At 36.7% G+C, this 25,455-nt stretch overlaps 1 protein-coding gene across 1 annotated transcript in view; it reads left to right on the forward strand.

The window, feature by feature from the left end:
* MIB1 (MIB E3 ubiquitin protein ligase 1) overlaps window positions 1-24,088 on the forward strand; it is a 125,076-nt gene extending 100,988 nt beyond the window's left edge. Inside the window, exons 16-21 of the mRNA XM_047827618.1 lie at window positions 1,223-1,404; window positions 3,565-3,757; window positions 7,494-7,572; window positions 13,783-13,896; window positions 16,272-16,372; window positions 20,564-24,088. Coding sequence (XP_047683574.1) covers window positions 1,223-1,404; window positions 3,565-3,757; window positions 7,494-7,572; window positions 13,783-13,896; window positions 16,272-16,372; window positions 20,564-20,704 — 810 coding nt within the window. The 3' untranslated portion in view covers window positions 20,705-24,088. The remainder of the gene's footprint in view (window positions 1-1,222; window positions 1,405-3,564; window positions 3,758-7,493; window positions 7,573-13,782; window positions 13,897-16,271; window positions 16,373-20,563) is intronic.
* Window positions 24,089-25,455: the final 1,367 nt, after the last annotated feature.

Here is a 25,455-nt window from a genome sequence, read left to right on the forward strand (position 1 = left end):
ATTACGCGAAGTCTTTCTAGATCCTGTATTCTGTTCTGTTGATCTGTGTCTTTAGGTATGTAATGCCAACCCTATTGTCTTAATTACTGTAGCTTTATAGTAAACATTCAACTCAGGTAGTATAAGTCTTCCCAACTTTTTTCTTCTTTTTCAAAGTTGTTTGACTTATTCTAAGTCTTTGACCATTCCATATAAACTTTAGAATCATTTTTAAGACTGCAAAGGGGGTCTGAGACCAAAGTGTTGTAGAATTGCCACCTTTCTCTATGTCCATAGCTAAATTCTCTAACCTTTGTGTACCTCCTTTTTCTCACTGTAAAAAGGAGGGAGTGAAATAATTAACTCCATAATAAGGTTGTTACAAAGATTAAATGAGTTAATTCATGGAAAGTGCTAAAAATAGTACTTGGTCTGTTACAGATGCTCTACAGATGTTTGATAACATGTTTGAGTCAGTAGCTCAGATGAAATCAAAACCTGATTAATTGCCTTCTCCTTTTCTTGGCTCACTTCCTTGGTGTTGGTTCTTTTCTCTGTTGTCTCTCCTCTTACTATTTCATGTCAGTTGCTAACAGCTCCAGAGCTAAATTGAGTAGAAAGGCGAGTACTGTTGGAGCGCCTGGGTGGCTCAGTCGGTTAAGTGTCTGACTTCGGCTCAGGTCACCATCTCATGGTTTGTGAGTTCCAGCCCCACGTAGGGCTCTGTGCTGACAGCTCAGAGCCTGGAGCCTGCTTTGGATTCTGTCTCTTTCTCTTTGCCCCTCCCCTACTTGCTCTCTGCTTCTCTCTCAAATATAAAACATAAGAAAAAAATTAAAAAAAAAAAAAAAGAAATGAGAGTACTGTTTCCTCAATATCTTGAATCAGAAGTCCTGGTCTTGAGTTTTATTGACCTTAATTGATCTGATTTGTCATCCCTGAACTAATCACCTAGATGAAGTGGATATCTGACTGGTCTCAGCCTTCTTTGGTCCACCTGTAAAACTAAAGAGTGGATCATTCCTCATACTATATTCCTGAGAAAACTGGAGTGAAGGGGAATGGATGTTAGGACTGCAGCTCATAAATGCCCACCATACTTGTGTAGGCTGTGAGTTCTTTCCAGACATTTTTATATAATTTTTATATAATATACACTCAGACGTGCACACACACATTTAGGGGTGAGAACTGATAACAGATTCTTAAGGGGAAAATAATGACTCTTTTTATTTGATTTCAGTTAATAATGGGACTTGGTACCCAGGGGGCAGAGAAGAAGAGTGCAGCATCTATTGCCTGTTTTTTGGCTGCCAATGGTGCTGACCTTAGCATTCGAAATAAGAAAGGTCAATCGCCGCTTGATCTCTGTCCTGATCCAAGCCTCTGCAAAGCACTGGCAAAGTGTCATAAGGAAAAAGTCAGGTTTGTATCATTTCGTGTCATAAAACTTACTGTTCTTTGTAAAGCACCATGTGGTTTCATAATGGAGGACTTGATTACTTGAGACTGTCTTGGTCTTTGCTCATCTTCCTTGTGTTGATGCTTTCTTCCTTAAAAATTTTTCTCTAGACACTGTGTTTCTTACTTAGTATCCTATTCTCTGCATTACTAAATACGATGCTTTATGCATAATAAGTGCTAAGAAACTTTTCTAAACCAGCCTGATCTTCTAGTGCTCCTATACATTAGAGGAATTCATCTATAGGAAGAAGTACTAGTGAAATTGCTGTGATTAATGTTAGATGTATTCAAAATTGTAATAGACTTTTATTTTTTTAAATGTTTATTTATTTTGAGAGAGAGAGAGAGAGAGCAAGCAAGGGAGGAGCAGAGAGAGAGGGAGACAGAATCCCAAGCAGGCTTCATGCTGTCAGTGCAAAGCCCAGTGTGGGGCTTGAACCCACAAACCATGAGATCATGACCTGAGCGGAAATCAAGAGTTGGACACTTAACTGACTCAGCCACCCAAGTGCCCTGAAATTTTTAATAGACTTAAAAAAAAATGTTTATGTATTCTGAGAGAGAGAGAGAGAGAGAGAGGGAGAGAGAAAGAGCGCAAATGCGAATGGGGAAGGGGCAGAGAGAGAGAGAGAGAGTGAGAGAATCCTAAGCAGGTTCTGCACTGTCAGTGGAGAGCCCGATGCAGGGCTTGATCTCAAAAACCATGAGATCATGACCTGAGCCGAAATCCAGAGTCAGACACTTAACCAGCTGAGCCACCCAGGTGCTCGGTGACTTTTATAAGAGAGGCAGTGTACATGCTCACCAGTAGGGTGTATGTCACACAAAGTCTGTAATAATTCTAGCACCTTGTACAGTGCCTGACAGACACTCACTCACTAAGTATCACTGAAGGATTGAAAGAATGAACACATGAAGGAACCGATTCCTGATGGGGTTTTCTCTAAAAATGATTTCACACTTGTCTTTTTTTTTCTAAAAGTAAAATATGTCAGTAATTTTAATTATTTATAACACAATTGCTTTTCTTATTGTGAAATATTGTAGACATATAAAGAGGTATGTATATTTTGTTCCTTTTTTTATCCCAACAATGCTGTGCAGCTATTACTGCCGTTTATACCTGGTTCTGGCCATTCAACATTTTGGTAGTTTTCCCTTAACTTTGTGTTCTCTTGCCTCTCTTTTAATTTGGGTGTGGAGATGAAATGACATCTCTTTGGAATCTATACATTGAGCTGTTAATGGAGAAATTCATATGAGGTATATACATTTCTTTAAGTGTGTCCTTGAGGAACATAAAATTCTATTACAGCAGGACAGAGCATATCTCAAAATATAGATATAACGTGCTATAATTCCTGCAGTAGTAACTTTAATGCTGGGGTCTAAGATGGAACCAGTGTGTGTGTGTGTGTGTGTGTGTGTGTGTGTGTGTGTGTGTATGTATGTGTGTGTGTATGGATGTTCATGAGTTTCTGAAATTATGGTAGAAACAGAGTATCCCTTTTGTATAGCTGTAGTTGGTCATATATATGTATTTCTGTGTCTTGTATCCAATTATTTATGGATGTGTTCTGTCTTTCCATAGTAGAGTTTTATGCCCCTTAAGGATACATTTAAAGAAATGTCAAAACAGCAGCTGCAGTGACGTATTTTCCACAGTGCCCTGTCAGTTGTGGACTCTAATGATGCTTCATTCTGTCTGTAGTTAGGATAACTAATGTGGGCTCTAGCTAGAATTTGTGTTTTATTCCTATGCCCTTCTCTGCTGGTTCTTTATAGGTAACAGATTCTGAGTGAAACTGTTTGTTAAATTTTTTGTAACTAGTGTTTTTGGTTTCTTTGTTAGAAGAAGATTCACCCTTTTCCATTGGGTGAGCTATTTGTTCAATTTGAAATTTAAATAGTATCAGAAGCCTGTAAAGATGCAGAGATGTATACAAATGGAAAAATATGGTATGCAGTGTTTCATATACAGATGTTAAAGCTTAATTTTTTAATGTAACTAAAGCTGTTTTTATGTATACGAATGATGCTCTAGATGTTTTAAAAATATTTTAATGAAGTTGTAATATAAATATTCTGATAGGATTGATGAGAAGTATTTTCTTTTATTAGTGGTCAAGTGGGTTCTCGAAGTCCTTCCATGATTAGTAATGATTCTGAAACCTTAGAAGAGTGCATGGTGTGCTCAGATATGAAGAGAGATACTCTTTTTGGCCCATGTGGACATATTGCTACCTGTTCTTTGTGTTCTCCACGAGTCAAGAAATGCCTCATCTGTAAAGAACAAGTTCAGTCAAGGACAAAGGTAATATATTTTTAACACAGTATTTTATCATTTTATGAAGTTCTTTGAGATTATAAATTATGATAAATAAGATTATATGATGCCATATGTCTGTTAAACTTTGTTCTAAGAATGATTTAAATTTGAGGTGCCTGGGTGGCTCAGTAGGTTAAGTGTCTGACTTTGGCTCAGGTTATGATTTCACGGTTTGTGGGTTTGAGCGCTGCATCAGGCTCTGTGCTGACAGCTCAGAGTCTGGAGCCTGCTTTGGATTCTGTGTCTCCCTCTCTCTCTGCCCCTCCTCTGTTCATGCTCCTTCTGTGTCTCAAAAATAAACATTAAAAAAAAAAAAAAGGATGATTTAAATTTAAATTTAAGAATGTATAATTTATATATTTATCAAGAAAACAATTTTGAGTTTCCTTCTTTGTATATAGAAACTATAGAAGTTAAAAATCAATCTATTTTGCTTTTATAACCTAAAGCTGTACTTAATCCCATTTTTCATTGTAGTTATTATATATTGCACCTTTTTTGAGTACACGGACTCTCTTGCATTCATCTTCATAAAACACCAGTTGTTTGTTTGTTTGTTTTTTGTAGAATGTCACACATTCTGGATTTGATTGTTTTATCAGAGTGTTGTGTAATTTGTTTCTTTATCCTCTGTGTTTCCTGTAAACTGGAAGTTAGATCTAACAGCTTGATCAGGGTCAGCTTAAACATTTTTGGCAAGAAATTCTCACAGATGGTGGTACTCACTTTGTATTGTGTCCCACCAAGAGGCAAATAAAGTCTGTCTGTCATCTTGCTGTTAGCAAGGGCCAAATTCTGTATCCACTCTGAACTTTTTATCTTGTCTGACTCTACTTTTTGAGAAGTATTACTCGTTTCTAGGTTTCTGGTTTCATTCTTTTTCTGTGTAACGTAGTGCTCTATCATAACTATATTGTCTAACCCATTTTGGTTGTACTGGAATAATTGATTTTCCTTGTTAGCTTTTCCATGTGTGTGTGTTAAAATGAGATTTAAGTTTTTTACAAATGATTTCTCTTAAGGTGAGTAGCTTAAACCAAAAGATCTCTTGGTTTTCTTTGGTTTCATTTATAAAGCTTATACTCTTTTTTTTTGTTCTCTTTTTATTCTCTTCATTATTCCCTTGATGTTTCTTAAGCTGTTCATTAACCTTCATTAATTAGAAAGGAGCTGGCACTAATTCTTATAATGAATTAGCTGGCAATGACTTAAAAAGTGTTACATTGCCGGTGCTTTGTACATTTTCATAGGGAGCCTTCTAAAAGTAGATGTTTTCTGTGATCCAAATGAACAAATCTTTGGTAAAATTTTTGGCACAGGAAAATTACAAGGAAGTTATTTTTGGATAGAGGATTTTGGAGTAGTAAGGTGTGTATAGCTGCTTAGTCTCTTTGTAAAGGTGGGAAGGATGAACTAACAACACTTAACTGTCTGTTAAGTGCAGACAGTCTCGTAACTGCAGGTGCTGTGTTGGCATTTTATATGCATTCTATCTAGGTCATCCCTGCTTAATAGAGTAATGCAGACCATTCTACTTGGTATTTATAATTTGCTTTAGTTACCTGCTCACTAAGCAACAGTTTGGGAAAGAATCTGAAAGGGTAAAAATTCAAGCCATTCTCTTATTTTTTAGATTGATCTATGCATTCTGTTGTTGGGCCTGAAACTTTTTGTGTTGGATTAAGCCTTATTTTAACAAATCTTTATTGAGCACATGTTTTGTAGTCAGGACAGAGATGAATATGATAATTAGCTGCTAAAAACTGGTAATGTGCTGGTAAACTTAGATTAAAATCTACTTTGCCATATAGGATGTTATAGGTGCTTTGAGAGAGATGTAAAGTTCAGAGTTCAGAGCCCCAGATTGCCAGAAGCGGAGTCCCAGATACTGAATAACCCTTACTGGTTGTCTAACTCTAGGATTCACAGTTGGAAAAATTGAAGCTCAAAGAAGTGTACTCAAAGAATCAAATGCAGGTCTCATGATTCTTAAGTCCCTGCTCTTTCCCCCATGTGATGATACACAGACAAGAGTGTCTACAAAGGGAAAATTGATGGAGCAGGTAGAGAGGGAGGAATGTGCTGTCATACCTTTCTAGACCATTTCTGAATTCCAAGAATCAGTAGGCTTTCAGTTTGACTTTCAAGTTATAAAGTTTTCAAACCTGCAGAAAAGTACAAAAAGTAACATACCCACCAAACAGATTTGCCGGGTTAGCGACAGAGCTTTGAATATAAAGAAATAGTGACCCCAAGTGGTTAAAGAGTAATGAACATCTTCATTAAAGATCAAACAAATTATAAAACTAATATTTGGAGGAAGGGGGAGTAAATAAGCTTTATCTCCTTAGCAGTTAAGGAAATATAAATAAAAAATTATGAATTACTATTAATCATTCCTATCAAATTAGCATAAATAAAATTTAAAAAATGCTATCCTGGACAGTGGAAAATGCACACTCTTTTAAACACTGCTGGAGGCTGAATAAATGGGTTCATGTTTTTGAGAGACCATGCTGACAGTATTTGTGAACCTTTGCAATAAACATGCTTTGATTTAGTAATTTCATTCCTGGGAATGTAACCTGAGGAAAAAAATCCAAAGAGGGAAAAATGTTAAGGCTACAAAGATTTTTTTAACTAAACACTCCATACATAATATCTGGTTTAACCACCCTGTGAAGAAGGGTTTGTTCTTTATCATTTAGATTAAAAAAAAAAAAACTTTGGCTCAACAGTGTTAGGTAATTTGTTCTTATTGGGACTGGAATTTAAATCCAGAAATATAAAGGTCCCAACCAATCATATCTTACTGGTTTCTCCTGTTAATTCAACTATAGAAATTCTATGTACATAATAAGGTACACATTGGGAAAGTCCATAGAGAGAGCACATGCAAAATTTGGTTAGTTAGGTGAAATTATAGATGAGTGGTGGTCATCATTTTGGGGCAGTAATATTAATGTCACAAGATATGGGTAAATGTGAATGTGTGTCAGAAGGGGGGAGAACAAGTGAAAAATGCAAGGGCAGTGGGGTGGGATGGGGTTGAAAAAAACCAAGAGCCAAGGTTGAGAAATAGTTACACACTCAAAACTCAGATGAAGTGGAGATGAAGAGAAGATAAAATTAAGGAATATTATGAATAGATAGTGGAAGACTTGTGCCTTTAGAGATTATAGGGAAAGAACAGGCCAAAGCCATGGACTCCCACCAGCATGGGAGAACTGACTAGGTCCCAGAAAAGGATATGTTGGGTAGAGTTCCTTGGATGTGGATAAATAGAAAAATTCCCCTTGGGCCCTAGCAGTCTGCTAATCTGGCTGGTTTTTTATTAATATTAGAAATTTAGCTTATCTTAGATTTATTTTTATACTCCTTTATTTGTTCTTTTTATTTTTCTTTCAAAGTAATTTTTGAATAAAAGAGAAAGTCTATTCTGGTCTTTCTGACCACAAAGGAAATGGAGTTTTCTTTATCATTCTTTAGGATAGGTAGGAAGACTAACATGGAAATAGAACCTATGAAGGGCCAGAGTTTATAAAGGTGAAAAAATGAGCAACCCAGAGAGTCAGGGACAGAGAAGTAGAGTGTGTGAAGTTTCACTGTGCTAAGAGTGTTTCCTTATAGAGGAAATACACTTGGATACAAAAGAAACTGTTAGAGTTACAGGATTTATCTGTACATGTTCACACTTACGCTGTAACCTCTTTTTTTGTAGATTGAAGAATGTGTGGTATGCTCTGACAAGAAAGCAGCTGTTCTTTTTCAACCTTGTGGACACATGTGTGCTTGTGAGAGTAAGTAGCCTGTACAGAACTTCCTTGGTGTTTTTATAGAACTAGAAAATGAAACGAAGTATAGCTTTGAGGTTTTTGTTTGTTTGTTTGTTTTTTGTTTTTTTGTTTTGTTTTGTTTTGTTTTATATATAACCCATGAGCAAAAACATTGGTCAGCCTTTCTAGTACCTTCCATCTCTTCCTCGGTACTATGTACAATGTCACCTATGTCCCTCCTTGCTCTGAGGTTAGAGAAGGCAGAACAGGCTATGATGTTCTACCTACCAGCTCACATTTTGATTTCATTTGTATCAGCACAAAATGATCTCTTATCACACACAATAGAAATTTATTTCCAAAAATGAATTTTGAAACATTTAGTCTAGGCCTTTTCACATATAAAATTAGCACATCTTCATTTGTCTTCACCTTAATATTGCCTCTCCTGCATACTTTTTTCCCCCACTACTGAATCACCCACAGCAACTATTTGGGGCTATACTGTCTGGCCTTCTTAACCTTTCTTAGTCGTTATGTTAAAAGAGCTGTTTTGGAGGATATATTGAAAGTTCATGATGTTTTAAAATATCTTTTAAACATACTATCTCAGAGTCCCTTCCTTTTTATATCCCCCTCTTGTTCTTTTCAAATTCACGCACTGTTCAACATTCTCCTCTTCCCTTTGCTGGTTTCATTTGTCAGTGAAGGATTTTAAACAAGTTTAACAACTTATACTTTACTTAAATGAGCTCAAAGTAAAGCATGGTGTTTCCTATTATAAAACAGTTTAGTCAATAGGTATTGATTTTCAGTGTAATATTTAAGTAATACACAGATTATATGATAGATTAATTTAATTGACATAGATTTGTTTTAAACCTTGGTGGTTTTTTTCATTCTGATAGGCAGCGAATTAACTAAATAAAGGATCAAGGTTTCCTCCTATAACATTCTGCCTCAAGTAATTGGTTTTGTTTTCCAAAGACTAGTATAATGGCTGTTATCAACTGTCAGAGGGCTTGTGGAAAGAGATTTCTGTCTTAAGTAAAAAGAGCTCAGGTTACTTAAGTTTTCATAGTCTAGGGGCTAGCAAACTTTTTCTGTAAAGGGTCAAATCATATTTTTGACTCTATAGGCCACATGGTTTCTGTAGTAAGTACTTAACTCTTTCCTATTGCTCAACTCTGCCATTGTAGTGCAAAAACAACCATAGACAGCATGTAAATAAATAGGCGGGATTGTTCTTCCTTAAAATTTTATTTATAAAAACAGGGACCTGGTTGGGTTTGGCCTGTAGGCTGTAGTTTACTGACCCATGTGATAGAACAAAGTGATACCTACAGAAGAGACTTGAAAGCTGGTTATAATGAGTAGTTGATAATACAGATTCTCAGGCCTTATTGTGGTGTTTTCCCCAGGAGTTTCCCAACGTTCTTACATTGTCTTTGTATTCAGATGTAACAAGTGTAACAGCTAACTTTTATAACAAGAGGAATAGCTAACTTTTATTAAGCTCTTGACTGGTACCAGACATTTTAATTTCTTTTAGAATACTTCCTCACTTATCTTCACAACAACCCTAAGAAGTAGATTGTTTTCTCCATTTTACAGACAAATTGTTAAACATTTATTTGCTAGGGAAGATGAAATTGAGGTGGGAAAATGCCCCTCTTTCAAGGAATGGTGAAGCAGTCCATATCCCAGTAATGTTAAACAGAGTATTGAAGCCTTGAAGAGTGTAAATGCCTTGACAGACCAGAGGAAGGAGAGATTGTATCCATTTTGGGGGGGGAGTAAGAAAGATTTTGTAGAAACAGTGCAACAGTCTAACTTAAAAGAATTTCAAATAATTGTTACATATCAAATTAATTAATTAGTTTAATCCACTAAATTTAAGGAAAAAATGTGCTCTCAGATTGAAGACAAATCCCAAACCAGATTTCTATTAGCATTTGCTCCTACCTAGTGCATCGTGCATAGGCCAGCATCAGACCCAGCTCTGTCTGGGCCTTGACATGAGATTGGTCTTGATAATCCTTCTCTGTCCACCAGTGCAAGCACCATTAGGAGCGTACGCCCCACCTTGTCTACATAAATTATCCCTGGATACCTGTCACAATTTTCCTGGGTTTTTTTTGTCCCCCCTGTTTTTGAGACGATAAAGACACTTGGTACATAGACTAAGATATGGAGTATACGTTCATAATACATGCTAATGAGGAAGGGTATATTGCAGGATGTTATTTTGTAATTAGTTAATAACTTTAGATATAGAATTAACAATCCACAACCTGTAATTTTGCCTAGGTATTTCCTCTTGGGATGGGAGAGCATTCCTCTGATACATAACATAAGAAAGCCCATTATGATATATTTTTGATATTTTCATGGCTACTACATTAAACAAGTAGTTACTAAACAATTCCATAATAAATGACATCAATTTGATAGAGAAGGAAGAGAATTGTTCAACATATTTTAGGAATTTTAGAGACAAACTGTTTACAATAGAAAGTACATTTAGAAAATTATGTGAGCAACCTTATAATTCTATATTAGTTAAAACTTATAAAAAGTATCTTCCTTCTTTATTCTCAAGCCTTAAGATCTTGAAGTATTTTTTATTAAAAAAAAATTTTTTTTTTAACGTTTATTTATTTTTGGGACAGAGAGAGACAGAGCATGAACGGGGTTGGGGCAGAGAGAGAGGGAGACACAGAATCGGAAACAGGCTCCAGGCTCCAAGCCATCAGCCCAGAGCCTGACGCGGGGCTCGAACTCACGGACCGCGAGATCGTGACCTGGCTGAAGTCGGATGCTTAACTGACTGCACCACCCAGGCGCCCCGAAGTATTTTTTATTTTTTTAAAAAAAGGGGGCCCTACTAAAAAGGAGAACTATAGACCAATTTCCCTGATGAACATGGATGCAAAAATCTTCAACAAGGTATTAGCCAACCGGATCCAACAATACATTAAAAAAATTATTCATCATGACCAAGTGGGATTTATACCTGGGATGCAGGGCTGGTTCAATATCTGCAAAACAATTAACATGATTCATCACATCAATAAAAGAAAGGACAAGAACCATATGACTCTCTCAACAGATGCAGAGAAAGCATTTGACAAAATACAGAATCCTTTCTTGATAAGAACCCTCAAGAAAGTAAGGATAGAGGGATCATACTTTGAGATCATAAAAGCCATATATGAATTACCCAACGCTAATATCATCCTCAACTTGGAAAAACTGAGAGCTTTCCCCCTAAGGTCAGGAACAAGCCAGGGATGTCCACTCTTGCCACTTTTGTTCAACATAGTATTGGAAGTCTTAGCCTCTGCAATCACACAACACAAAGAAAAGGCATCCAGATCATCCAGGAGGAGGTCAAACTTTCACTCTTCATAGATGACGTGATACTCTATATGGAAAACCCAAAAGATTCCACCAGAACACTGTTAGAACTGATTCAGGAATTCAGCATAGTTGCAGGTTATAAAATCAATGCACAGAAATTGGTTGCATTCCTATACACCAAACAGTGAAGCGACAGGAAGAGAAATCAAGGAATTGATCCCATTTACAGTTGCACCAAAAACCATAAGATACCTAGGAATAAATCTAACCAAAGAGGTGAAAAATCTATACACTGAAAACTATAGAAAGCTTACGAAAGAAATTGAAGAAGACACAAAAAAAATGCAAAAAGATTCCATGCTCTTGAATAGTAAGAACAAATATTGTTAAAATGTCGATACTACCTAAAGCAATCTACATATTCAGTGCAATCCTTATCAACATGACACCATCATTCTTCACAGAGCTAGAACAAATAATCCTAACATTTGTATGGAACCAGAAAAGACCCCGAATAGCCAAAGCAATCTTGAAAAAGAAAACCAAAGCAGGAGGCATCACAGTCCCAGACTTCAATCTGTATTACAAAGCTATAATCACCAAGACAGTATGGTACTGACACAAGAAGAGACACTCAGATCAATGGAACAGAATAGAGAACCCAGAAATGGACCCACAAACGTATGGCCAACTAATCTTTGACAAAGCAGTAAAGAATATCCAATGGAAATAAAGACAGTCTCTTCAGCAAATGGTGCTGGGAAAACTGGACAGCAACATGCAAAAGCAACCTGGACAGCATCCTGGACCACTTTCTTACACCAAACACAAAAATAAACTCAAAATGGATGAAAGACCTAAATGTAAGACAGGAAGCCATCAAAATCCTCGAGGAGAAAGCAGGCAAAAACCTCTTTGATCTTGGCCGCAGCAACTTCTTACTCAACACATCTCTGGAGGCAAGGGAAACAAAAGCAGAAATGAACTACTGGGACCTCATCAAAATAAAAAGCTTTTGCACAGTGAAGGAAACAGTCAGCAAAACTAAAAGGCAACCGACAGAATGGGAGAAGATATTTGCAAACAACATATCAGATAAAGGGTTAGTATTGAAAATCTATAAAGAACTTATCAAACTCAACACCCAAAAAACAAATAATCCAGTGAAGAAATGGGCAAAAGACATGAATAGACACTTCTCCAAAGAAGACATCCAGATGGCCAACCGACAGATGAAAAAATGCTCCATATCACTCATCATCAGGGAAATACAAATCAAAGCCACGATGAGATACCACTTCACACCTGTCAGAATGGCTAACATTAACAACTCAGGCAACAACAGATGTTGGCAAGGATGCGGAGAAAGAGGGACTCTTTTGCTTTGTTGGTGGGACTGCAAGCTGGTGCAGCCACTCTGGAAAACAGTATGGAGGTTCCTCAAAAAACTAAAAATAGAACTACCCTACAACCCAGCAATTGCACTACTAGGTATTTATCCAAGAAATACAGGTGTGCTGTTTCAAAGGGACACATGCACCCCCATGTTTATAGCAGCACTATCAACAATAGCCAAAGTATGGAAAGAGCCCAAATGTCCATCGATGGATGAATGGATAAAGAAGGTGTGGTATATATATTCAATGGAGTATTACTCGGCAGTCAAAAAGAATGAAATCTTGCCATTTGCAACTACGTGGATGGAACTGGAGGGTATTATGCTAAGTGAAGTTAGAGAAAGACAAATATCATATGACTTTACTGATATGAGGACTTTAAGAGACAAAACAGATGAACATAAGGGAAGGGAAACAAAAATAATATAAAAACAGGGCGGGGGACAAAACAGAAGAGACTCATAAATATGGAGAACAAACTAGGGGTTACTGGAGGGGTTGTGGGAGGGAGGATGGGCCAAATGGGTAAGGGGCACTAAGGAATCTACTCCTGAAATCATTGTTTCACTATATGCTAACTAACTTGGATGTAAATTTAAAAAAAATAAAATTAAGTATTATGTTGAAAAAAAAAAACTAGCTAGGGCACAAGGCATGAAAAAAATAAAAAATGAAAAAAAAATAAAAGGTGTACATATTGAAAAGGGATAAATAAAATTGTGCTTATTTGCAGGTGGGAAAAAAAGGGGGGTGGTGACTGGGTGGTTCAGTCTGTTGAACGTCTGTCTGACTCTTGATTTCAGCTCTGGTCATGATCTCACAGTCGTGAAATTAAGCCCCACTTTGGGATTCTGACAGTGCAGAGAGCCTGCTTAGGATTTTCTCTCTCTTTCTCTCTCTCTCTGCCCTGTCCCTGCTCACACATGCCCTCTCTCTCTCTCTCAAAAAAAAAAAAACACAAAACAGTTAAAAACCCAGAAAAACAACTTTGACAATTTATTCTAATATATTACTAGAAAATGTCATTATTTTCATGACAAGGGGTGCTCTCTTCTAGAGGCTGCCTCTAGAGAATATACATTTGTAAGATGATAACATTTTAAGAAGATAGAATTGTGTATTCATAGAACTTGTTTAATGTTTATCTTAATGTGAAATTTAAATTTTTTTAAAGTTTATTTATTTTTGAGAGAGAGAGAGAGAGAGAGGGAGAGAGCGTACGTGAGCAGGGGAGGGGCAGAGAGAGGGAGACGCAGAATCGAAGCAGGCTCCAGGCTCTGAGCTGTCAGCACAGAGCCCGACGTGGGGCTCGAACCCACAAACCGCAAGATCATGACCTGAGCCGACATCAGAAGCTTAACTGACTGAGCCACCCAGGTGCCCCATCTTAGTGTGAAATTTAAAAATGAACAAAAAAGGCCAACCCTCTTATCATGTTGTCTCTTGTAAGAAGTATCCTATTGCTGTTTTCCAGACTGTGCTAGCCTGATGAAGAAGTGTGTGCAGTGCCGGGCAGTAGTTGAACGAAGAGTGCCTTTCATTATGTGTTGTGGAGGGAAAAGTTCAGAAGATGCCACTGATGACATCTGTAAGTGTATTTTTTTACTTCGCTGTCTTGTTGGGACTTTCATGAACATCTCTTCTCATGTGTAGTAGAATGTTGGCTTGTGAAGCACAAGGTACGTGACCTCAGTCTACAGAGGAATAGATGGGGTTTTGTTCTTATCACAGGAAACTTGAAATTGTGTTTTTCTAGCTTGCAGTATGATTATAGAACTTTGAGCATTTGTTTTTTAAGAAACCTCCATGTGTAATATAAAGAAAATTGTTGTGTTCTTGCTTAAAGAAAATTTGCTTTTTTTTAACATTAAATTTAGAGTATCTTGGTGAATTAGCATATTACAAATTATTTTTTCAGTTATATAAGTGTTAACATCTCATTCTTGGGTGTAGCAGATTTCACCTAGTGCATGTCAGTATTTTATAGAATAGCATTTATTCGGGACAGAGTAACTGTAGATAAACTGAAATGTAACTCAGTAAAGAGGTGGAAAGATGAAAAATTATTTACTTTCAACCTTTTAAAAAATTTTTTTAAATTTATTTTTTTATATATAATTTATTGTCAAATTGGTTTCCATACAACACTCAGTGCTCATCCCAACAGGTGCCCTCTTCAGTGCCCATCACCCACTTTCCCCTCTCCCCCACACCCCATCAACCCTCAGTTTATTGTCAGTTTTTAAGAGTCTCTTATAGTTTGGCTCCTTCCCTCTCTGTAACTATTTTTTTCCCCTTCCCCTCCCCAATGGTCTTCTGTTAAGTTTCTCAGGATCCACATAAGAGTGAACATACGGTATCTTTCTCTCTATGACTTATTTCACTTAGCATAACACTCTTCAGTTCCATCCACGTTGCTACAAAAGGCCAAGTAGTATTCCATTGTATATATAAACCATATCTTCTTTATCCATTCATCAGTTGATGGACATTTGGGCTCTTCGCATAATTTGACTGTTGTTGAAAGTGCTGCTATAAACATTGGGGTACAAGTGCCCCTATGCATCAGCACTCCTGTATCCCTTGGGTAAATTCCTAGCAGTGCTATTGCTGGGTCATAGGGTAGATCTATTTTTAATTTTTTTGAGGAACCTCCACACTGTTTTCCAGAGTGGCTGCACCAGTTTGCATTCCCACCAACAGTGCAAGAGGGTTCCCATTTCTCCGCATCCTCTCCAGCACTTTTCTTTTCTTTTTTAAAGTTTATTTATTTATTATGAGACAGACAGAGACGGTGTGAGTGGGGGAGGGGAAGAGAGAGGGAAAGAGAGAATTCCAAGCAGGCTCCACGCTGCCAGCATAGAGCCCAATGTGGGGGCTCAAACCCATGAAACATCAAGATCATGACCTGAGCTGAAACCAAGAGTCAGAACCTTAACTGACTGAGCCACCCAGGCGCCCCCTACTTTCAACCTTTTCAGTACTATAGCTGTATAAAAATATTTTTCATCTTTGCACTAGATAGAAGCTTAGAATGGTACCTTTGATTTCTTTGTTCTATGTATGCACGAGGAAGAACATTAGTGTAGCCAATTCTGCTCAGGGCTCTTTGTCTTTATCACTGATAGAGCAGAATTAAAATCCCAGAAACAAGTTAACTAGAGTAAAAGAGTAAAAGTCTAAAGAGTAGGAAAGTGCAATAAAAAATTTCCCTCTAGGGGCGCCTGGGTGTCTCATTCATTTAAAGGTTTAACTCTTGATTTCGGCTCAGGTCATGATCTCAGGGTTGTGAGATTGAGCCCCACATCGGGCTCCACGCTGGGCGTGCAGCCTACTTGAATTTTCTCTCTCCCTCTGCCCCTCCTCCGCTTGTTCTCTCCCTCTCTCTCCCTCTCTCTCAAAAAAAAAAAAAAAAGCTCCCTCCGTTTAGTAGACCCACTGATCACATCTTTTCTTTCATGGAATTCCTCATCTCCAATCAGTAACAAGGAGGGCCGGGAAGAAAGGAAGGAGGTTAGGTTTTTGTGTGTTCTCCTAAACATCATCTAAGAGACTTTATGATTATTGCTGCCCAAACTGGCTAAAGTGCTGTGCTGCCTCCCATCTTGGCTTTGTAAAATGCAGGAATAGAGAAAACAAGCATAGAATGTGTTTGTGAGCTTGCCAAAGGAAGCAAGTGGAAGCGCCTCGGAGAACTCAAAAGTCTGTGTGTAGCTTGTTGTCTAGCTGAGTTAAATAGAATTAGAAAATAATGTGCAAACCTGTTTCCTTTTAAAGATTATAAATGAAGGAGTATAACGTGAATGTCACTACTGTATTGGTTGTCCATGAGTGAAAAAAAAATTTTAAGGGGATTCTAGTAATAGTCTGGTTTTTAATAAAGTAGTAATCATTTTAGAAATAAAAAAAATCATTGCTATGTCAAAACAGTCATAACATTAAAATATTTTATTTGTATTATAGCAAGTGGAAATATTCCTGTGTTACAAAAGGACAAGGATAATACCAATGTCAATGCAGATGTGCAAAAGTTGCAACAGCAGTTACAGGACATTAAGGAGCAGGTAATGATGATCTCTTCATGGTAAATGATGATTCTAAGGATGGCATTTAATATTTTTCTATAAAGCTGTTGGTGTTTTACATAGTAAGTAGGATTCACATTAGGGTATCATTTATAGTATTTGAATAGTTTGTAAAAGGTAATATGATTAAAAGATTTAATCAGGCCTTTTCCAAAATAAGAAACAAACAGATGACCAGTAATGCTCAACCAGACTAGTAATCAAGAAATGAAAATTGGGGTGCCTGGCTGGCTTAGTCAGTAGAGCATGTGACTCTTGATCTTGGGGTTGTGAGTTCAGGCCCCACTTTGGGCATAGAGCTTACATTAAAAAAAGAAGAGGAGGAAGTAGAAGAAAGGAAAATTACAGAAAAGAAAACTACAGTGAGGTGCCTGTCTCCCTACCAGACTGAGTAGAAAACTCTGTGTTAGAAATTGTCAGTATAGGGGCACCTGGGAGTCTCAGTCAGTTAAGCGAATGACTCTTGATCTCAGCTCTGGCCTTGAGCTCACAGTTGTAAGTTAAAGCCCTGTGTTGGACTTCACACTGGGAGTGAAGCCTGCTTAAAAAAAAAGAAAAAGAAAGAAATGATCAGTACACAGTATTAGAATACGGGAGTACAAATTAGTAAAAACACTTTGGAAAAGTTTGTCACTGTAATATTAACTAAGCAGGATATTATTTTGAAGTGCAAATTTAGAAAAAATTGTACAGATGGTGTTTAAAACCAAGGGTAGTGGTTTTCCTGGCTGGGATGGCTGGAAGGTGGGGCACAAGGGAAGTTTCTGTATAGAGAGATATAAAGTGCCCATTACGTGCATTTGATCAATTTGTGAACTTTTATCAAATGGTACATTTATGATTTGTGCACATTTCTATATAAGTGTGATACTTCAGTAGAAAGGAAAAATATATATGTTCTCTTTCACTCTCACTCTGTCACGCACACCATAACAGAAAGCAAGGGAAAGATAAATGCAGTATTTAGAATAGTGGGTTTCAGTGATGGGTAGATGGAAAGGATTTGGGAAGATATATGGAGGGGCTTCAAAAGAAAGGGTAGCACTCCATGCTTTAAGCTGGGTGGTGGTTTATATTGTTCTTTATATCTTATACATACCAACAGACGTCCTCGCTTATCTACTCAATATTTCATAGCAGCAACAGTAAAATAAAGAAGCTAGTTAAAACTTGTTACATATATGGTAAGTAAGAAAGTCTGCTTTTTTCCCTTCCCACCTTATCATTTGACCCAGCAATTAAATCTCATTCAAAAGATTGAGAAGCATAGGGTGTTATTTCTTTAGTTTGGGTATCACATCAGTGTTGCCATGCAGTTGTTAGTCATCACTTGTCTTTTCTACCTGAGTTTATAAGTAATATAGTCAATAAATAGGATAACTAATGACCCTTGTGATAGAGTAATATAGTAGATAGTTATTAAAGAATTAAGCATATGTATTTATTAGGAATTTAAGCACCCATCCGAAAAGATTAAAACTCTATGACTTGGCTAGTTTTTGTTTCGAAATCTAGTACCTAGTAATACTTGTTACATGGTGACTGAGTAAAGATAAACATGGATTTACCAGTTCTTATGTAGCAACATAAAAATAGGAACATATTTAGCTCATTCTAATATAAAATAGAATGTTTCAAAAATCTTTTAAAGCTCCGGGGCACCTGGGAGGCTCAGTCACTTAAGTGTCTGACTTCACAGGTCATGACCTCACGGTTTGTGAGTTCGAGCCCCATGTTAGGCTCTGTGCTGACAGCTCAGAGCCTGGAGCTGCTTCAGGTTCTGTGTCTCCCGCTTCCTCTGCCCCTTCCCTGCTCACTCTCTGTCTCTCAAAAATAAACATTAAAAAAATTTTTTTTTTAAATCTTAAAGCTCCTTAGCATCTCATTTTCTTTCCCATAAGACCCTTATAGAAAGGTAAAACTGATTTTTGAACAAGTCTTCTCTGAAAAGCATTTCATCTCCTATTTGTGAATTAAAATTAATTGTGAATAATGATAATTTTGAACCCTATTATGGGTCCTGAAAAAATAATTCAGCTTAGGGCGCCTGGGTGGCTCAGTCAGTTAAGCATTCCACTCTTGGTTTTGGCTCAGGTCATGATCTCACAGTTTCGTGAGTATGAGCCCCAAGTGGGGCTCTGTGCTGGCAGCATGGGGCCCACTTGGGATTCTCCCTCTCTCTGCTCCTCCCCCACTCATTCTGCCTCTGTCTCTCTCAAATAAACTTAAAATAAATAAATAAATAATCCAGCTCTACTTTTATCCCAAGTTCAGCACTCCAAAGAAGTTTCTTCCCCCTTAAATAATATTCATGACCAGATTTCATCACAAAAATATATTTAAACAGTTATAACAAAATTCATTCTGAGGACTGATGGGATTTCTTGCAGGGACCTTGGTCCTTGACTTTTGTCAAGGTAACCAAGACAAAGCATCTGAATAACTCTTTTTAAAATTTAAATCTCCAATCTTTCTCTTACCCCAGTGTAATTTCACGTGCTGTTAAGAATATATTAATCTCAAAGTAACTGAAGTTACTAATTGACTGCATAGAACTCTTGGAAATTTAATGGGAAAGAAACCATTTTAATGGTACTAAAAGGCTGGTTTGGCTTTTTTAATTTTTTTATGTTTCTATTTATTTTTGAGACAGACAGAGCATGAGCAGGGGAGGGACAGAGAGAGAGGGAGACAGAATCTGAAGCAGGCTCCAGGCTCTGAGCTGTCAGCACAGAGCCCAACGCGGGGCTCGAACTCACAAACTGTGAGATCATGACTTGAGCCGAAGTTGGAAGCTTAACCGACTGAGCCACCCAGGCGCCCCTGGTTTGGCTTTTTAAAATAAAAAAGTATATACAATTTTCTACAGCTTTGTCTCTCAAGCTTTAAGATAGATACATGTGAAAATTTACTTTGGAAGGGTGGGGCTAACAATTAGATTTGTAGTTCCTTCCCCCTCCCTGCCACAGTGATCATTGTCAAAGTTGATCATTACATTTTCGTATAGGCCTTAGGCCTAGTTTATTAGTCTAGAAATTCTTTTTGATTATGTCATTTCTATGTTATTTAGGATACTTTTCCATGGATACTTTTCCCAAATAACGTAGAAATGACTTCATAATATGAAGTATTGTGGTATAGTAAGGTAAAAAATGTTTTTCTGAAAATAAAACATAAAATGTCGGGGCGCCTGGGTGGCTCAGTCGGTTAAGCGTCCGACTTCAGCCAGGTCACGATCTCGCGGTCCGTGAGTTCGAGCCCCGCGTCGGGCTCTGGGCTGATGGCTCGGAGCCTGGAGCCTGTTTCCGATTCTGTGTCTCCCTCTCTCTCTGCCCCTCCCCCGTTCATGCTCTGTCTCTCTCTGTCCCAAAAATAAACGTTGAAAAAAAAAAATTAAAAAAAAAAAAAAACAAACAAAAAAAAAAAAAAACAAAAAAAAAACATAAAATGTGTTTTTGTGAAAAATTATGTGATTTCCTAGAGTGTTTTCACCAAAGTATACCTAATGTACTTCTAAATTTTTCTGAGTTCATGAAGTTACATTTGTTAATATGTAAGTAAGGCTAATTGTTTTTAATTGAAGGGGATCTACATTAATAGTAATCCAGTGATGGATGTTTCAAAGCAAGAGCTCTAGGGCCACATGATCCAGTTTACATTATGGCCTGTGGTGGGGAGGTGTTTAGCCCCACGAAGCCCCAGTTTGCTCGTTTTTAAAGTGATAGTGATAATAGGGCTGAGATATTATCGTAGTGTGTGGCACGTGTCTTTAGGGACATCTGTACACTGCTCCCCCTCCCCCATAGGCCTGATGTATTGTGTTACTTTCATACAAAAACAGCATAGTACACAGAGTTGGGGAATCTGAATGAGACTGAATGGGGCTATTTTTCATTCATTTCCTATTAGATTTTGACATTTGCATTTTTTGTTTTATATAGTATTTATTTAATGAAGTGTCTTTTATACATGACAGTACAACTGATATTTCTATTTTATATAAAGGGATAACTTTAACTATTTAAAAATTTTTAAATTAAAAAAAATTTCTCGAACATTTTAAAGCAACAAAAGATTAAAACAACAAAAGAAAATGTTACAAAGTTGTTATATACAATGTCAAAATACAAAATGTCTCAGCATTTATTACCTTGTTATCTCCCATTCCAGACCATGTGCCCTGTATGTTTGGATCGTTTGAAGAATATGATTTTCCTCTGTGGCCATGGAACGTGTCAGCTCTGTGGAGACCGAATGAGTGAATGTCCTATTTGTCGCAAGGCTATTGAGCGAAGGATTCTTTTGTATTAATTAAGAAACTCAGTGTGTTTTGTTAGCTAAAGTGTTTGGTCATGAGCTCTTAGTGAAGCTGTTAAGCTAGTTGGATGTTCTAATGAACTAATTTTTAATATCATAGTTTCTTTCCTAGAGTGTAATTAGACTGTAAATGTATCAGAACAAAAAAAAAAACCTCTATAAGACAGTGTTTGAAGTTGTGGTTTTTGTTTTTGTTTCTTTTAATTTGAAACATCAAATCCATATAATTCATAGGTAATTTACTTGTCACTTCTAAGGGGAAAGTCCTTTAAGAATGTCCTGTTATTTTTGTTTTTATTGCATTTTTCTTATAGTTTGTAAATTTGTTAGACCTCAAGAAATGTAGATCCTTATGATCAGCTGTCCTTCAGTTTATTGTGATTTTACACAGTTGACACAGGTACTCAGAAAAGTCATGCATCAAGTGAACAGGGCAAGTCAAACCATTATGCCGCATATATTAAATGACAAAATTATAATATGAGTTTTACATAGTTAATATTGAAGATAAGATTATCTGAAGAGAGGATTATCTTTTTAAGATAAAAAGTTATGCAAATGATTGTTTCTGAATTCTTAGAGTAAATGGAAGCATGGAATGAGAGAGTAGTGACTTTGCATTTAGCTTAATTTATAGACTTAAAAAGAAAATTGTTAAACTTGAATCAAATTGCCGGTTTCAGAATGATTGACATGAAAAGGAAGAATAAGCAGTCACATTGGGGAACTGAGGTGGGGGAAAGTGGCCAATGAAAGAGTACCTTTTAACTGACCATTAACAGTTGCCTTTCCTGTATTAATTTATACACTGTTCTGTTTAGCCAGCCTTTAAAAAAAAAAAGTGTATGAAAAGTGTACCTCAGTTTTCCCTGTGGTCACTTATCCAGGCTTGACCTGACCAGTGAAATGATACTGCCCTATTTGGGCTCTGAGGTTGCATGTTGCTTTTCTCATGTACTGAGTAGTACCCCAGTGATCTGAGAAGGGTAGTGCATTGTCTCAAGGCAACAATCTTTTTTTTGTTCCTGTTGATTCTGACAGTGTTACTGGTTCTACCTACATCGTAAGCCCTCCTTCCATTTTCTTTCAGTTGCTAAGACTTGTTATAAAGAAAACACTCTCTATCTACAAATGAGGATATTATTTAAATTGCCAACAGTATCCAAGACATAGTAAGTAACCTAATAATAAATACTTTAGAAAGAGTGACCAGGACATTTACAGAAATATGCCTGATTATCTGCAGTTTTTCCTTTAACTCAAACTTTTGATTCTAGAGCATCTAATCATTTTCTGCCCTTTGAATGAGTAGTGTTACTCTGTCTAGGATGAATATACATATAAATAAGTGTTTTGAGGTCATTGCTGCTAGATTATAAAAATATCACCTGTTTACAATGGTGTCTACTATATACTGTGTATAAGCTTACTCCTAAGGATAGTTATCTTGTAGCTTTTTTTCTTTTTTTCTTTTGATTCTGGTTATTCCTTCCTTCCTTCCTTCTTGCCTGCCTGCCTGCCTTCCCTCCCTCCTTTCTTCTCTTTCTTTCTTTTTCTTTCTTTCTTCCTTTCTGTTTCTTTCATTTCGGCAACTAAATTTAAGAATATTCCTGGCAATTTAATGGCTGCTGCTTTTGCAAGTCCTGGTGAAAACAGTGGTGAGCTTTCCTGGCTGATTTTGTAGTCTTGGTGATTCCGTATCTGTGTTTAGCTAAGTAATTTAGCATTTAGAATAGTAAAATTTTTATAAGTTTTGAATTTGAAAATTTGTATGGATTCAGTTATCTAATAAAGGGCCACTGAGGCTATTTTTTTAAGCCATATTTCAAAGTTATAAAAAGAGCATATGACATGATGTCACATAAAGAAACAGACTTATTTTCTTTCAGATTTGAAAATAGCAGCAGTCGGGATTTTTTTCCTTCCATGCCATAGGCTGCCCATCTCTTTTCCACTAGGTCAGCTGGAGAGGAGGGAACACCTGGCTGACTCATGCACAGTTTGGCCAGCCAGTGAATTCTGTCTAGAGCTCTACTTACGTCTTTTTTGTCTTTTGAGCTTGCTGTGCTTAAACTTACATCCCTAAAGGGCAATTTCATTTTCCAGACTAGTTTATTTCTTCTAAATTAAAAATACAATAACATAAACTATTACAAAAGTCATATAAGGTCACTGTGATTATAGTGTTGTGTATTTGTGCATTTTCTATATTTATACCACTCTGAAATTTGTTTAATGAATAGAAAATGTTTCTCTCTTCATGTTTTTCAAGCACCTGAAAAATTATTTTAAATTTGTTTCGTGCTTGTGAGCAAGAATAAGGTTAAGAACAGAGTTGTTTAAGTGACTGTCTTCTAACTCTGAAATTGCTACCTCTTATGTGTCTCTCAGCAGTACTTTCCCAATTAGGTATGTTTCCTTCTCATCAGCTCGTCATCTTGTGCCTCAGAAAAGCTTTTACTTTTCCTAGAATCATTTAAAAAAACACAGCAGACATTCATTCAAAAATGTATTTATTGGGCCTCAGGGGCTAGATATACAACATTGAAAAATGGTCAGCATTTAGCACACACTGAGTCTATCATGCAGCAGTTGTACATTTGAAGAACTCGGTAGTCAAGAAGGGATCCAAAGGTACTGATAACATTTCTTCCTAATGTTTCAAAAGAGTTGTCTTAAAGTAACATTTGGATTCCCTCTCTGTATCCCCTTACTCCTACCACATTTTCGCCTTTACTCTAAGATTGTCAGCCTTGTTGCCCAAAACACACACACAACTTACCAGATGGTGCTATTCTAGTCATTTTTGTTCACATAATTTAACATTCTTACTGCTTATATTACTAATGTATTGAATTTTTCTGGGAGCAAGAAGGCTTTTCAAGTGAAGATCACTTTGTATTAGTGTAGGGTATGATATTAGACAGTGTTTAGCTGACCAAATCATGTTTGGACAAAGTGTTTGTAATTTTAAACATTGCAAATTGACCAGCTATAACATTAATTGATAATATTGAAAATAGCATTCTTAAATTTGTATCTTTGATGGCTTTAGCCTGTAGGAACTAAATTTTAGCATGTTGAAATGCATGCTGCTTAGGACTAGTCCAACTCAAATGTATAAACTTGCTGGGTCATTTTTACATAGTAGAAATACACAATCTTGTTATGTGTTGCCCAGTTGCTGTCCTTTGTTTATTATGAATTTTGGACCCTTAGTGATCGGGTAGGATAGGAAGACAGTAAGGAGTTGCAAGCAAGCAAGCAAGCAAGAAAAGTCAGTATCTGAGTTTAGAGAAAAAAAGGGGTTTAAGAAAGTCATGTAGGGGCGCCTGGGTGGCGCAGTCGGTTAAGCGTCCGACTTCAGCCAGGTCACGATCTCGCTGTCCGTGAGTTCGAGCCCCGCATCGGGCCCTGGGCTGATGGCTCAGAGCCTGGAGCCTGTTTCCGATTCTGTGTCTCCCTCTCTCTCTGCCCCTCCCCCGTTCATGCTCTGTCTCTCTCTGTCTCAAAAATAAGTAAACATTAAAAAAAAAAAAAAAAAAAAAGAAAGTCATGTAGATTTCATCAAAGCGGTAAGCAGAGAGAGTATATTTGATTGAACAATATAAAAAAGGTCTCTTAATCAGTTTTTAGTGTCATTTAATTTACAATTGCTTTGTAAACTATACAGTTTAATACATCTGGCTTTAAAAAAAGGCCAAAGGAAAAGCGCCTATCCTCTCAGAGTGTCTAAAATGTTATAGTAATAATTTGTGTAAAAATTGAATATTTGGAATAGAATTTTTTTTTACATTTTTTTTAATTGTGGTAAAAACACATAACATGAAATTTACCATCTGCACCATCTTTTTACAGGTCAGTAGTGTTAACTATATTCACATTGTTGTTAAACGGCTATCTGGGAGAACTTTCTCACTTGAGAAAGTGAGAAAAGTTGAAACTCTATACCCATTGAACAATAATTCCCTTTTCTCTTCACCCCCCCCCCCAGTGGAATAGCATTATGGTTAAATATAAATCAAGGAACAACCTTAATTATCTTAATTGTTTGTGTTTGCAAGAATAAAAGTCACGGTTAATACTAAGTTCCTTAAAATTTGAGGGATGACAGAATTTCTTCCCTTCCTCCCAACTGTTATAAATCATAATTGAGTTGATTTTAAATGTCTGTTAATTGGAAGGGTTTGTTATTTCATTTGGAGCTGGAGGGGAGAAACACATTTTAAACATTAGAATTAGGTTAGCTCTGAATTTGGGAAGGTAATAGATTTTCACAGACTATGTGTGCCTTGTCGAAAATGTCAGTTGTCTTTAAGTCTCCTTGTAACGGTCTCAAAATATTTTTTTTCTCTCAAAAACTCAACCTAATTTTATTTGCTTGAATATTAATGATAGGAATGCATACTGATACTACTTGATAATCATATAATAGCCTTGGAACTTTAACATATATATATATATATATCTATAGCAGTATTAATAATCATAGTTGTACTTCTTTAAAACATTAAATTTGAGGAAAAACTATTTAATGATGTCTCATTTGTACATTGCTTTGCTACAATGAGGGGGAAGCCTTTAGATTGAGACTCAGTTTACTGGTAAATGGTTAGTAGTGGATGAAACTAGAATATAAAAATATGAACGAGTTAGGGGAGCTGATGAATTAAAATTGTAAGTTGCTACATCAGCATTTTCTACCTCCTTTTCTGTCAGAGTATTGCTTTTCCAGCTCTTATTCT

The sequence above is a fragment of the Prionailurus viverrinus genome, chromosome D3 (assembly GCF_022837055.1).
Source record: "Prionailurus viverrinus isolate Anna chromosome D3, UM_Priviv_1.0, whole genome shotgun sequence".
Lineage (NCBI taxonomy): Eukaryota > Metazoa > Chordata > Mammalia > Carnivora > Felidae > Prionailurus > Prionailurus viverrinus.